The sequence below is a fragment of the Solea senegalensis genome, linkage group LG3, assembly GCF_019176455.1.
Source record: "Solea senegalensis isolate Sse05_10M linkage group LG3, IFAPA_SoseM_1, whole genome shotgun sequence".
Taxonomy (NCBI): Eukaryota; Metazoa; Chordata; class Actinopteri; order Pleuronectiformes; family Soleidae; genus Solea; species Solea senegalensis.
In genome coordinates, this window is record NC_058023.1 from 6,799,350 (window position 1) to 6,814,106 (window position 14,757).

At 41.7% G+C, this 14,757-nt stretch overlaps 3 protein-coding genes across 23 annotated transcripts in view; 2 read left to right on the plus strand and 1 right to left on the minus strand.

The window, feature by feature from the left end:
- The window catches only part of ehbp1l1a (EH domain binding protein 1-like 1a), a 32,232-nt gene extending 28,709 nt beyond the window's left edge, over positions 1-3,523 (plus strand). For all 3 annotated transcript variants that reach the window (XM_044021321.1, XM_044021322.1, XM_044021323.1), the window contains 6 exons: positions 223-266; positions 354-465; positions 545-644; positions 740-813; positions 936-1,050; positions 1,661-3,523. In XM_044021321.1, coding sequence (XP_043877256.1) covers positions 223-266; positions 354-465; positions 545-644; positions 740-813; positions 936-1,050; positions 1,661-1,754 — 539 coding nt within the window. In that variant the 3' untranslated portion in view covers positions 1,755-3,523. The remainder of the gene's footprint in view (positions 1-222; positions 267-353; positions 466-544; positions 645-739; positions 814-935; positions 1,051-1,660) is intronic.
- The window catches only part of LOC122766468 (calcium/calmodulin-dependent protein kinase type II delta chain), a 557,529-nt gene that overhangs the window by 419,119 nt on the left and 123,653 nt on the right, over positions 1-14,757 (minus strand). The gene's annotated exons all lie outside the window — the stretch shown is intronic.
- On the plus strand, positions 4,820-14,143 carry si:ch73-40a2.1 (tyrosine-protein kinase receptor TYRO3). The gene is made up of 15 exons (XM_044021326.1): positions 4,820-5,044; positions 5,350-5,411; positions 6,440-7,058; positions 7,460-7,621; positions 8,353-8,685; positions 9,488-9,680; positions 10,132-10,223; positions 10,456-10,569; positions 10,799-10,879; positions 10,972-11,064; positions 11,399-11,520; positions 12,313-12,422; positions 12,996-13,155; positions 13,234-13,370; positions 13,636-14,143. Exons 1-15 carry the CDS (start codon positions 4,960-4,962, stop codon positions 13,970-13,972), a joined length of 2,700 nt encoding a protein of 899 aa, XP_043877261.1. The 5' UTR covers positions 4,820-4,959; the 3' UTR covers positions 13,973-14,143.

Here is a 14,757-nt window from a genome sequence, read left to right on the forward strand (position 1 = left end):
TTATCAATGTATCTACCTGGTCTAGATGAAATATGCATTTTTTAAGAATTTGTTCTTGGTGTGGGATGCATGGACAGCTGATATACTGCCCCCCTGTGGTTTCTTTAGTCAAAATGTGAAGTTATCAATAGTCTTACACAATAAAATTGACCTTTTTTTGTCTAAGTTGTACTTAATGTGAAATGATTCTTCTGTGATGAATGTTTTTTATTTGACTTGCAGAGAGAACAGAGACAGCAGTCGAGGAGGGAAGACCCCCGGGCCAGGTCAGTTGTGTTTGGGTTATTCTGCCTCATTGGTCACACAAAGATGATGTCACTGACCGTCGTTCGTTTGTGTATGCATGTGTCCAGGACGCCAGCCAGTATGTTCTAAATCAGATGGAAGCTCTGGAAGCAGAACAGAACCACATCGACACCAGAGCCGGCGTGGTCGAGAGGAAACTCAGACAACTGCTGGAAACGGGTAATGTAAAATGAATTGAATAAATCCATGACAGGAGATTTCGCACAGTGAGTGTTCACAGTGACGTTTGCTCTCACAGGTAGCGACAAGGTGGAGGAGGAGAGGCTGATTCAGGAGTGGTTTGTGCTGGTCAACAAGAAGAACGCTTTAATCAGGAGGCAGGACCATCTGCAGCTACTGTAAGCTTGGCAGATAATTCATCCCGGCAAGAGAATCTAAAGAACCTTGAAAACAAAACCTCTTAATCCTCAAATGAATCTCTTGTGATCGACAGACTGGACGAACAAGACTTGGAGAGACGATTTGAGTTGTTGAACGAGGAGCTAAGAGACATAATGGCGATGGAAGGTACGACGCAAATGCGGCTGATAACGTAGAGCGCGTATCACGTAGACTACGCCACTGGTCGTCCGTCACTTCATGGCTTTCTTGTCGTTGTCTCTCTGTCTCTCTGTCTCTCTGTGGTGCAGAGTGGCAGAAAACTCAGGCCCATAAACGCAGGGAGCAGCTGCTGCTGCAGGAGCTGGTGTCGCTGGTCAACCAGAGGGACGAGCTGGTCCAGAACATGGACGCCAAAGAGAGAGGGTGAGACACACTGCACTCACTCGCTCACTCAATGTGCTGGGCGACTCATGAAGCCACATGCGAGCGACACTCATTCATTCATTCATAAGTACAGTACAGTTAAGTTGTATTCGCGATGCAGAGGTTGTTTTTTTGATTTTCATCTCTTTTGTTCCTGAAACCGACTCCAAAAATGATGAGTTTCACTTTGTCTGCAGTTTAAAATAAACAAAATACCTATTACATTATTTTTTTTCCCGTAATTCTGCCTTTGTGTAGTTTTATTTTGTCTTGTTCTGTCTTTATTTTTTGTGTGGACCCCAGGAAGAGTAGCTGAAGTGGAGTGGCAGCTCGTGATGCTTTTTGAAATGCTTTTTTTCCTGCTATTTATAATCCAGTGGTAGGGCCAACTCTTTTATTATTGAACTTGTCAAGTCTGAATCTTTTTATTCCCAACAGGTTTTTTTATTCCCAAAAAACCTGTTGTGAATCGCCCTTTTTCAGGGTCAGGGCTCAGAGGGAAACACTTCTTCACCAGGAAATTAAAATGACATTCAAACACAGATTTAGTCCTGACTTTTTTTTTTAGCAGTCCTGTCCGTCCTGTGACTTACTTTCCTCTCGTCCTCAGGGCTCTGGAGGAGGACGAGCGCCTGGAGCGAGGCCTGGAGCAGCGGAGGAGAAAGTACGCCAAGCAGCAGAAGGAGAAGTGTGTGATGCAGTGAGGAGAGTGAGACACGAGTCATGTCTGAGAAAAGAAAAAAAGCTGTGACGTTTGGTCTCCTGACTGTCAGCAGTAAGAGGACAATCAGGCCAAGACGCGGATGGTCCAAAACAGGAGTGAGGTTCTGACGAATGTGTTCAGGCTCAGAGTCAATCAGCGTTTTGTCTTTTTTTTTTAGCTTCTTAAAATGTTTTATTGTCTGACGACAGGTCAGCGTGGATGAAGTGCGGTGTGTGACGTCGTCACCCGTTTACAAGAGTCATACAGGACGTTGGACTTAGCTCAGGCGGAGAAGCTCCGAGAGCTGCATGTGCCTTTGCCGTTTCTGTGCCGTGTTTTTAGTGACTCACTGTTACGACTCTGCTGCCAAAGACAGAGCAGAGAGAGAGAGAGGGAGGGCTGAGCGTTCTTAAAGAGACTTCAGAGAGGTCAGGTTTTTTTCTAGTACTCTTGTGTGAGTTACTGACGAGGGAAACATGGCAATTAAAACGGATTTTAGCCCCTTTGCAATTAAAATCAGCAGCATTTTAAAAACATGTTTGCCACTTTGTCCGACTGGAACCTGGCGTTTTTGTCGCTTTGTGAACGGCTCGCTCTCCTGCACCAAAGTCCATAAAGAAAATCAGCGATTTTACCTCACAGCGCACAAGAGTTGTTGCTCTACTGTTGCCTCCATCACCAACTTAAAATGTGTTGTTTTGTGACTTTGTGAAGAATTGACTTAGTGACGCAAACTTACAAAAAGTAGACCAGCAGCCTCTTGTTTCCCTGTGAGCTAAAAGTGCTGATTTTCTCTATGGGATTTGGTGCAGACGAGTGAGAGGTTTAGAAATGTCAGTTTCCTGTTGGAAAACTCTGTCTAACGTCAAGATAGAGCAGTAAATGCACTCTTACAGTATTGTAGACTTAAGCAGGAATAGATATTGTGAGGTGAGCCTTTCGTTAAGAGGCTAAAATCAGTGGCAGCCATGTTTTCAATCTGTGTCAAAGCATGTCAAAACACAGACAGTATAAATGATGTCAATGCAAAATGTATCCAGGGTTACGCATCACCCTCCTGTGGCTGAAATGAGTACTACACCTCCTGTCCTTTATACTAGGATGGTAAGTAAATTAAAAAAAAAAAACCTGCTTTGACTGTTAAATACAACACTGTGAGATTTGCCTTATTATATATTAAAACCAAAACTAGGTTTTTTTAACTTGTGTTATGTGTATATGCTTTTGTTTGTTTCTATTTTGAAAGTGGAAACGTACGTCTGTGGGATGCTGAAACATTTCTATTTGACGACAGCATCTTTAGTGGACATGAAAGTGCCAACGAGGGAAAGGAAAAAAAATAAATAAATCACACATTTAACTCTATTTATTAGGTTAATTTAAAGTTTTATCAGCCACAAGAAGCCATTACTCTGACTGTATTTAAACCAGAGCTTTAAATCCTTTATTAGTATCTTTAGTATTATTATTATTACTGCATTTAACTTCAGTGTTCACAGCATTTACAGGAACATTTGCATGAGACTTTTTTTTATGACATTAGGGAAAATAAACGCAGAATTTTGTCACTTATTTTCCTCGTAATGAGAATATTATTATTTGTCTTCATCCCGGGACAAAAGTCAAATCTTTTATGTGTGCGTGTTTGTGTGTAAAAGGTTTGCAGTTGTCGTGTGACGGCAGGAGCTCGTGTGAGCGTTTTTACTGTGGTTTTGTTACATTTGCACTATTTGTAAACTCATACAAATACAGACGTTTTGAATGCCTTCACACGTCGTGTTTCTTTACAACCATCACCCAAAAGACAAAGACAAATCCAACAATTCACACAATGACAAACTATTTCCAAGAGAAAAAAAACTCTAAAGGTTAAGGAACAACCGACTGTGACAAATCCTCTGATGATTTCGATACCACAAACTCTTCCTCAATACAAGCAATTATGCATGAGAAATGAGGAGGAATAAATGTGTAAAAGAAAAGAAGAAAAGTAAAAAATGTGTGAAAAAATACTGACTAAAATGAAAAGATTGAGTTTTTAAAAGGACCCGACGTCGTTGAATTGAATCAAAAACACAATAAATAAATAAATAAAAAAAATAAAAAAATCTGGAAATGCAAAAAACATTCTGATCAAAACTAGTCGTATATAAATGTCTTGTCGTTCATTCAATAACTTTTTTTGTTGCAACTCAGTCACTTTTTTATTGCATCTCAACAGTGGAGCTGTTGCACTTTGCAGTCTCACCACTAGATGTCGCTCGTTTTTATTTTACACTTTTTTTCTTAAAAGCTGCTGTGGATCTTTGCAGTAACTTGTTGCCTGTTGCTTTGCTCCATCATGAATCCGGGGTTAATGTTTGCAATGAGGGGAGTTATTTCTCGCTGTAAATAGATTCCTCTTTTTTTATATATATTTTTCCATTGAAAGCCTAATTTCTCAACATTTCTAATAAAAGAAAAGAGGAAGTGAGATAATGTTGCCCAATACTGGACTGGAAGGTTTTTCTGCAGGATGAGATTATTATACTGAAGTGACTTCACCAGTTTATCACACCAACACAGTCATCACATTTTACTCTCAGCTACACTTTAGACACCAATACTGTAATATAGTCTTACCCATTCATTTCATATGGAGGTCATTTTTGACCTGTAACACCAAATGTGTGACTAAGTTGAGTAAACAAAAGCTCTGAAGTCTGACCGGACATTTGAAGATGGGTTAACTACAAGCAGCTATTGGATCCGTCCAGGAAACAAAATTTGCAGGCAAGAGGTCAGAGGTCAGAAGGTGGTTGGTGTGGAAAAAAATGCACCTATTTCTTCTTTTTTTTGTAAGGCCGAGGGGTCAAATCCGGCCCGCGATGTCCTCACACAGGTCAATTCTTGCTCAGTCCCAACAATTGTGATGACAGAATTGGACCTAAAATGAGAAGAAGAAACATTTATAAGTAGGTCCCGGATTTTGTTTTGAAATATTAGGGCCAGACGTCCATGAGGCATTTAAGTCCCCGCAGTTTGAACCCAAACGTCTCCGTGTGGACGCTGTTGAGGAGAAGTTCTTGTGTCAGCGGTTCCCGTGCGTCACTGCTGTGATGAGTCGAATGTGAAAAAAAACAAAAAAACAAAAAAAAAACAGACAGGGACACTTGAGAGTTAAGTGACAGGTCAGAGAAGCGGGGATCAGAAGACAAGAGTGAGACATGTCTGTGTGTAACGGCCGCGTTTTATTGTGGACACTGTGGATGTGGACGTGGGACGTTCGCTGTGATGCTCAAGTTGAAGAGGGTGAGTTTTTACAAAAATCTACACACGTTAATGAAAGTTGTGTCAGGACAAACCATGCAATAGTTCTATCTGTACTGTACTACACTTATAGTGTAATGGTGAATAGGACTCTGTTTCACAGTCATTTTTAGAATAAAAAAAGGAGTTTCAAAGAGTAGTTTCCAGCTTTATAATACTGAAAACAGTGTTAAAGTAGATTTATCAGTTAGATGAAACTTATTTTGTCATGCACTTACACAGGTGTGGAGATTGGGTTTCAGGATTAACAGTGTCCATTTTCTCCTTCTCTTTTCTCTGCTACTCAGTGGAGATTTTCCGTTTTGACCGACAGTCTGCTGTGAAGTGGACGTTTGACCCACGTTCAGAGGTAACTTGGGTTTACTGAGTGACATAGTATTATTTAGTAGATAAGTCTGGATTTTGGTTGATTTCTATCTATCTATCTATGTCTTCCCAGCTAGACAATGTTTTTTTTCTTAATGTTTTGATTTCTATCCGTCTGTCTGTCACTGAGTCATGCAGGGGAGGCAGGCAGGATTCAGTGATGTATCAATCACCCGTCCGTAGTAGCCTAAAGTGTACTTGTGTGTGATCCCCTGCTTTTTCTTTTGTAATTCATTTAATTTAAAACGTTTTTACAGCATTTAACTTTTAATTAAAAAAAAAAGTGATGGCAACACAAAGTTGCACCATACTAATGTGATATAAGCCTCTACTCAATAACACACTGAACACACACACTAACAATATAGAGTGCACACAACATAGCAAATGAGAAAAAAATGTTCTCAACAATTGAAAATAAAATAAATAAAAATAAATAACCCCACAACTTACTGTTACAAATTGTGCAAAAATGATGTGCTGTACTTAAACTCAAACAATAGCTTCTTTAAATAAAACGACCTGCCTTGTGTGACATTTTAGCCTCTTTTAGTTATATCAACGGGTTAAATGAAATAATAACAACAAATAAACTCACTGAAAAAGAAATATTCATGTATGTGTATGTTCAGATACTGTATGTATGTATGTGATACTAGCTAGCTAGGTAGCTAGCTAGACAATATAGCTAGCTAGGTAGCTAGCTAGACAATATAGCTAGCTATTTTTAATCAAGATATCTGTTTTTTTCCTTAATGTTTTGATTTCTATCTATCTATCCATCTATCTATCTATCTATCTATCTATCTATCTATCTATCTAACTATCTATCTATCTATCTATCTATCTATCTATCTAACGGTGTCTGATTTGCTAGCTAGCTAGCTAGACATAGCTAGCTATTTTTGACCTAGATATCTAAGTTATTTATTTATCAAACATATATGTACTATTAGTATTATTATGATCATGTGACTTTCCACTAATTGTGCTTATTTGTTGTCCCTGCAGTGGAATGAGGTGAAACTGAGACTTGACGCAGAGGGTGCGGTGCCCGTGCTCCAGGCTTGTGGACGAAGTGTGACGAGAACGGCTCTGAGTCCGTGGATTGAGCGCAAAGACGCCCACAATATACTGTTGGATATCACCTTTGCCCAAGAGGAAGAGCCCTCCGGTCAGCAGAGCCCTCTGGGAATTCATCTTTTTGACAGAGACACCTCGCTCGCAAGGTTTCGGAGTGGCTGGACATCTCTGGAACTCCACAACTCGGAGCCATTTGCTGCCACAGTCCCTCATCACCAATTATCCACATATTTCAAGCAGCGCCGGGGTCTGAGCCTGGGCTCAGTCACACACAAAGGCTTACAGCTCGGCTTCTCCTACTCAGGCACTTGTGTGTTTATATCTTCCATCAGACTGTACTACAGGAGGTGTCCTGACACTGTGGCCCACCTGGCCTCGTTTGGAAGCTCAGCAGCCGGCTCTGGCCCGCTGACCGGTTCCTGTGTGGTTGGGGCTGTGGAGGTATCTCCGCCGGTTAGTGAGTGTACCCTGGAGGGAGCGTGGGAGCCAGTGGACGGGGGATGTTCCTGTGAACCTGGGCATCAAGTCAGGGGCGACACCTGTCAAGGTATGGAGAGTGCAGAAAGGCCCTCGTCCCGACCAGGTTGGGAACCCGGGTCTACTTGCTGCAAAGATGAATCTAAACGAATGAAATTGTTATTCACACCTTTGGAATTCTCAGTCTCAAATAACTATATTATGTTCATCCAACAGGAAATAAGTCCCATACATACTGTACGTACACTCACCCACTCATCTACAACCCACCACATCCATCTCTAATGCTCACGTCTTCATGCAGACAGTGGAGTTCCAGGAGCGCGTCTTTTCCTCGTGCTTCGCCACTTTCACATCCTCTTTCCCATGATCCTTTTCTCTCTCTGTGTATTTCTGCCACAGCTGAGAAACAGTAACACTGCGAGTCAATGGCACGATGATTTTTTTCTTTTTCTTTTTCTATTCCACCAGCGTGCGGGATGGGCTACTTCAAACCAGCAACAGCCAATGACAGTGCAGGATGCCAGGTTTGCCCAGCCAACACCAGGACACACAGGGAAGGATCAGAGAGGTGTGAATGCGTGCCGGGATTCAGCCGCCTGCCGACTGAACCTGCTGACGTCGGCTGTACCAGTAAGACACTGATTATTTACTGGGAAACAACATAATGGAAACCTAACTGACATTAAAGCAGTGGTAGTAATTTCATAATAACTGATCACAGTGCAGTTCAGAGAGAAAGGGTGCCTCCTGCTGGCTGTTCTGCATCCTTTCAGTGCAAAGGACCCAATTTGAAATCCAACTACAAACTGCCCAAGGGGACTGTGGGAATTAATGGGAATGTTTGTATCCTGCCTACCCCAGCTTTAAAGCCTTTAAAGCCTACCCAAGCTTTAATGGTCAATCTCGAGTGTCCAATTTACCTAATCCCCAAATCTGCATGTTTTTGGACTGTGGGAGAAAATCTGAGAACTCGAGGGTTATTTAGCGGAATCCCCTAAATTACAAGGGTATGTATGTTTACCTTTAATGTAAAGGAAGCTTTGGCTTTATCCGTGTCCATTTCAGTTGTCGTATACTGTATATCATACAGTTTTGTGCATCTATTGTAAACGTAGGCTGTCTATGGAAAACAGATGTAGACTTCTGGTTGCAGGATTCGACGAAAGAAACCAATGTAATGTAATGTAACCTGCTACTTCCATCCTACTTTTTTGTCCTCTTCTTTTAAAACCAGAAGACTACGATTTTTAAGCTAAATACAATACTTTGTCGTCAACTTTCTACCTGTATACCTGTGTATTTTGACTGATTTGAGTTTTGCTAAAAAGCCCGTTTTTGTTTCCCCATCATGTTCTCTGCAGAGCCGCCCTCTGCCCCTGTGAATCTGACGGCGCATCATCACAACGACTCCGCGCTGATGGTGTTGTGGGATCCTCCTCTTGACTGGGGAGGCAGACAGGAACTGACATATCACGTTAAGTGTGAGGAGGCAGCAGAGACCGGCAGTCGGTGGCAGTTGTGTGGGGACCGCGTTGATTTCCTGCCAGATTCATCAGAGCTGACCAGCACATCGGTCAGCATCATAGGAGTAAACCCACACCATGACTACAGACTGTCTGTGCAAGCCTGGAATGATATATCCAGCCTGCAGGAGGCGCAGCAAGCATCTACTGCCACTTTAACCATTCATAGATGTACGTACAATTTAGCTACTGCGGTCTTTCTTGATAATAATAATAATAATGTAGGCTAATAAACTGCCTTTCAGGGTATTCAAGGCTACATAATGGAGTTGGTTTACGACAAAAATTAACCAAGGACAGAAAATAATTATATGCAGATTAGGTTATTAAAAGGGTTTGGAGCAGCCAACTACAGGAAGAGGAGGATCACAACGAGGAGTTAATTTGATGACATCCAGATATTTATTTTATGTTTATAGTAGACAAGAACTCACAGGGAGATTTGAATAAATTGTTTGGTTATGAGATAAAGCTGTGTGTCTTCGGCATAGCGGTGAACATGCTAGAATTAGTCATTTTATCACGCACAAGCTGGGTGCAGGAGCAGTGGGCAGCACTTGTCCGCATCCGGGGGAGCAACTGGGGATTTGGTGTCTTGCTTAGGGACACCCCAGCCCTTGCCTCATCCTGGGATTGAACCAGCGACCTTCCGGTTATAAGCCCAATTCCTTTTCCACTTAGTATAGAATAGAAACGGTGTGGGCAGATTAATTGACCAAGTACTGTAGATGCTGAAAAGGAGAGGGGTCCAAGCACAGAGCCTTGGGGTTCACCTTGGTTCACTGGGGATTGGGGATCGTGTTTTTGCTCAAACAGTACAAGAAGAAAGAGTTTGGTAGATCACTATGGGTTTATAATTACACGTTATCTTTTCATCTATTCTTAATTTAAAATATGGATAAACGCTGCTTTGACACTTTGAGACCATCACAACAACAAGGATTTTTAAAGTGAATATCTTTGTTTCTTACAGGGAAACGTCCCATCGTGGTGATCACTGTGGGTCCAGGATTAAACATCTCAGAGGAGAAACTATCACCAGCTCGTGTGCACGACAAACGCCCCTTCCTTTGGCTGACAGTCGGTGTTTTATTGGGTAGCATTCTGCTCATGGCTGTAATCTCCATTGCGGTGTGTGCCCGGCGCCAAAAGCACACCAGACTGCGGTAAAAGCGTCTTCAACCTCTGCTTCTTTGACCTATAATGGTTCAAATCTTTGTTACGTCAGTGTGATTCATCAAATTTGCATTTGTTGAAAGTTGGTTCCTGGACAAACTCCTCTGAAGGTGCATTTGTGCTTGTAAGTCATCCTATTCAGCTGCATGTTTCCTCCTGTAGTAACACTGTGAGAGTGTCACCACAAACTGGACCCACTGGTTTCAACACACACTCCTGAGTACACATGGAAGGAGGGTGGAGGAAATAGGTTCGGAGAAAGGAATGAAAAAACAGTTGCATTCTTTGAAAAGAACACGTCATTCATTCCAGGAATAACCAAGATACAATTTCACAACTCAGTTCATTTCAGTGTGGATTTATGGCAAATTCAACACATAAATACCTGTTTCTTCTGTTTTACTTTTAGTAATAAAAATGAAAATTATCATTGTGTCACAGCTCAGACGAAGACCTAGAGCTTGTGCCAGTGACTGCTGAACATTCCTACCGACGTCCACAGGTGGTGGAGGCCACAGCTCAGCAGACTGGTGGTAAGGGTCAATATTTCATTTTTCATTCATACCTGACCTTCAAAAGACACCAGCTCGATCATTGACTCAGTCAAAAATGTAACAAATCACATGCCATTCAACGTACTCTGAGATAAGGAACTGGCCTTGGATGAAATATTGCCAGAAGCCTGAGTTTAATGACACTGTGTGGGTTATTCCTCATGTAGTTACGCCTGGAAAGTGAATCCGTTGCTTTACTTCTACGTTTCAGGGGTGGAGGAGGCGGCCCACGTGTTGGAGGGGCTTGGTGGAAGCCTGCTGGCCAATCTGAAGGAGGTTCTGGTGGATAGAAACAAGCTGACCCTGGGGAAGGAGCTCGGCAAAGGTTGGTGTCCGATTTCTTCTCAGTCATTCTGGCTTTTGGCTTCATGACACACGCTTTCAGATTTGCCCTCACAAGGCTGGAGACATGTAGATCACTGACACCTGCCTACGTATCTATAAATCACTGTTTATCGCAAACCAACTGTGTGTCAAGCGATGGTTTGCTTGACACACAGCAACATTTTTCTTGTGATAAATGGGCTGAGTCTGACTCTTACCTTGTTCTACAGGACAGTTTGGTTTAGTCTATGAAGGCGTTTATACTCCACAGGAAGGTGAAGACATGAAGGTCGCCGTGAAGACCATGAAAGGTTTGCACGCGCACAAGAGCCCGCACTTGTTATCCACATACTCCACCGTCCTTGTCTTACTGTGGTCAAATGTCTCTGCCGTGCACGCTTAGTTGGCATCCACTGCCAGGAGGACCTGCACGAAGTCCTGAGAGAGGCCGAGATCATGAGGAACTTTCATCACGAAAATGTGCTCAGACTAATCGGTAAGCTACTGTTTATTGTCTCTTTACTAATGAAGAACAAAGAAACCGACTCTTTTTTGATCCGTTTGATTCGTTGTCACATATTTTGCAGCCCTAAAAAACATTCGTTTTTGCAGTTACACATGTTAACCACTGGATGGCACAGTGTACAGCATTTCATCGTTTTAAAAAGGTATTCATAAAAAGTAGTGGCGTGGAAATTGAAATAAGGGAGCGTTCGAGATACACTGGATGATTTTTTTTCGTGTGCCTAGGTGCTGCCACCTACAGTTATTTTTGTGAACTACATTAGCTGGGACCACATGAAAGACATATACTATATTTTGTCTCACAGGAGTGACTTTACAGAGAGAGCAGGACTGCCCCCTGCTGGTTCCTCTGGTCTTGCTACCCTACATGAAACACGGGGACCTGCGCCGCTTCCTCATCGCGACGCGCTACGGTGACATTCCTATGGTGAGACACAGTCACTGCATGCATGTTTAAAGTGCATATATATATATATATATATATATATATATATATATATATTTATATATATACATATATATATATATATATATATATATGTATATATATATATATATATATATATATTTATATACATATATAATCCAGTTTATTATAACTATTATCACCTTGCTGTTGTGCTTTTAGTGTTGGTTATTCTCTCAAATAACCGTGCAAACATGGAAAAAATTTGAGGTAGTACAATGCCTCTAGACATTATTTTTGATATATAAAGTCACTGTTTGGAAACATAATTATGAGAAATAACATTGGGGGATTTTTCAGTCAAAGGAAGACCAGTCTAATTTCTCAATTAAGTTTTAAGTTTAAAACCATGATCATATTATAGAGGTTAAGTCATTATATATATTAAATGTCATTATTGTAAGATATAGTCATTATTTTGAGCTTGAAATGTCATTATTTTGAGTTATGAAGTCATTTTTAGTATTATGGCTCAGTACTATGACATATTAAGTCATTTTTTGTGACAACTACTTATTTTGAGATTAATGTCATTTTTCTGAAGTCATTTTAAAGACTTCGTAGAAATGTGTGAACTCACCCCAGAATGTGCAGTTTAATGTTTACAGGAATTTAAAGGATGATAATAATGTCATCAAACTTGAGGACACTTTATAAGATGATCTCGCACACTTCATCACTTCATTACACACTTTTGTGCTCACCATCTTAAATGAGTGACTCACACACGCATGTCTCTGACCTCTCCTGCAGTTTGTGCCTCATCAGAGTCTCCTGCGCTTCATGATCGACATCGCAGCAGGGATGAACTATCTGAGCTCTCAGGGCTTCCTGCACAGGGACCTGGCTGCACGCAACTGCATGTGAGTCCACCAGAGGGAGACACTGAGAGGGCGACAGTACAGACAGAGGAGGGGGGGAGAAGAGGGGGTGGGGGCATGAAATCAAGGCGTCCTTGTTCACATGTGACTGTGTCTCTGTCCTCGGCTATTGGTATTCACCCATGACTTTTATTTTGCAAGGAAGCTGCATGTGTGTGTGTGTGTGTGTGTGTGTGCGTGCGCAAGTGTGTGTAAGGATGGACATATATATATATATATATGGGGGAGGGTTGGATGGATCAGTGGATGGATGGATGAATATATTAAGAATATAGATAGGGGTATATGGATAGAAGAATGAATTGTTGGATGAATATATATCATTTTTTATATACACATACATATATACATATATATGGGGTGTGTGAATGGGTAAATATATATATATATGAACATATATATATGGATGAATATATATAGAAGGGGGAGGGGTGTATGGATGAATGGATGAATATATAGATGGGAGGGTGTATGAATGTATATGCACACACATATAGATATACAGAAGGATGGATGGTTCCTTGTTTCCTCTGATCACATGTCTTGAATCCACAGGTTGGGTGACGACCTCAGAGTGTACGTGGCCGACTTTGGCTTGTCAAAGAAAATCTACAGCAGTAATTATTATCGCCAGAAAGTGACCGTTCGTGTTCCAGTCAAGTGGATGTCGATGGAGAGTCTGTCTGAGTCTGTGTACACGACCAAGAGTGACGTGGTGAGTTCCGTCGCACAGCAATAAACGATGTGTTCATTGTCTGACTTGAGAGTAAATATAAATACCTGGTCCTCTCAGTGGTCGTTCGGGGTCACCATGTGGGAGATCGTGTCCCGGGGCAGGACTCCTTATCCTGGAGTCAGCAACCACGAGCTGCTGGACGTGCTGCTGTCTGGACACAGGCTCAAACCTCCTAAGGAGTGTGACCACAAACTGTGAGCTTCTTTAATCTTATGTTAGTGGGCGGAGCCACAAAATCAGTCCGTCTCTTCTTTATGTCTCGTACAAATGACATCCTGCATAGTCATAGTGTCCTTTCACCTCCTGTCAAATGGCTAAAACGTGGTGGTTTTTATGACAACAATACAACACAGAGTGACAGACAGACAGGGCATATAGGGAAACAGGGGTTATTCCTTTATAGTTACACTGTGTACACATCCTAACTCTATCTCCTGCCTCATCTCACAACAAACACAGTTATGAAGCCATGAAGAGCTGCTGGGAAAAGGAGCCTGACCGGAGGCCTGGCTTCGCAGAACTGGGCGAGACGCTGAAAGGTCTTCTGTCTGAGCTGCCGGTCCTGGAGGCCAGCCAGGAGGCCAGCTACATCAACCAGGGCCTGGAGGCGGCTGCTGCTGCTGTCTATCTGGAGCCACAGGTAGACTCTGGAGGAAGATGTGAAAATGTCTACCTGCCTTCACCTGTGGCTGCTGTAGCAGCCAGAGATGACGGTGTGGAGGAAGAGGACGGATACTTGAAATATACTCACTCACCTCTGCGGATGACAATCACTGAAGAAAAAGATGAAATGTGATATATTTTTGTCCCTCTTTCTTGCTGCTGGATGGCCTTTTCTGCCTGGAAACTGAAGTTTGTAAACCACTAATTCCCTGCACCAAACTCCAGTGATTTCAGCTGGCAGAGACACTAACACTGCTGGTCTGCTGCTGCCTCATTTGGCAGGTTTGTGTCACTTAGGGAAATCCAAATGAAGGATTTCAAACACAGAAGTCACAAAATACCACATTTGAACTCACTAATGAAAGTGGCAGTGGATTAGCAACTCCTTTGTGGAGTTGCTAATTTTCTCTATGGACTTTGGTGTAGGGAGTGAGCAAATTGAACATTTTTGGACTAATGTTCATTTATTTACTAATCTACTTTGATTGCAACCCCTGTCTTTCTTTCTTGAGGTTATTTGTTATTTTTTTATCAATAATAAAATCATATTATATTTTATCATGCATTTCAAAATGTTTTCAGACCAAATTCCAGAATTCTTGCTGTTATATTGACCAATGAAAAATACCGTGCGAGACACATTTTTGCAGTGTTATGTCAGCCATTCTTTTCCTGTCTCTTTCCTGGCTTTGTTTGTGGATGATTAGTCAGAAAATTGTAATTGTGATATTGATTATACGCATTTATGATTTAAATACTTGTTAAACTGCCAGTAAGTGGTTGCTTTTTTTACACGTTGGTTTGTTTCTGTTTTTTCAATCTTAATAAGACATGGAACTGCAGTTGGTTCATGGCCGTCTCCACAGATCCCTTTTCATTCACAAAAATGTCAATAGAACCCAAACAACCCAAACAGTA

Coding starts and splice junctions, on each gene's coding strand:
- si:ch73-40a2.1 (XM_044021326.1), top strand. CDS start 4,960: ATGTCTGTGTGTAACGGCCGCGTTTTATTGTGGACACTGTGGATGTGG. Junction 5,045..5,349: donor TGATGCTCAAGTTGAAGAGG/GTGAGTTTTTAC, acceptor TCTGCTACTCAG/TGGAGATTTTCCGTTTTGAC. Junction 13,156..13,233: donor ACACGACCAAGAGTGACGTG/GTGAGTTCCGTC, acceptor TGGTCCTCTCAG/TGGTCGTTCGGGGTCACCAT.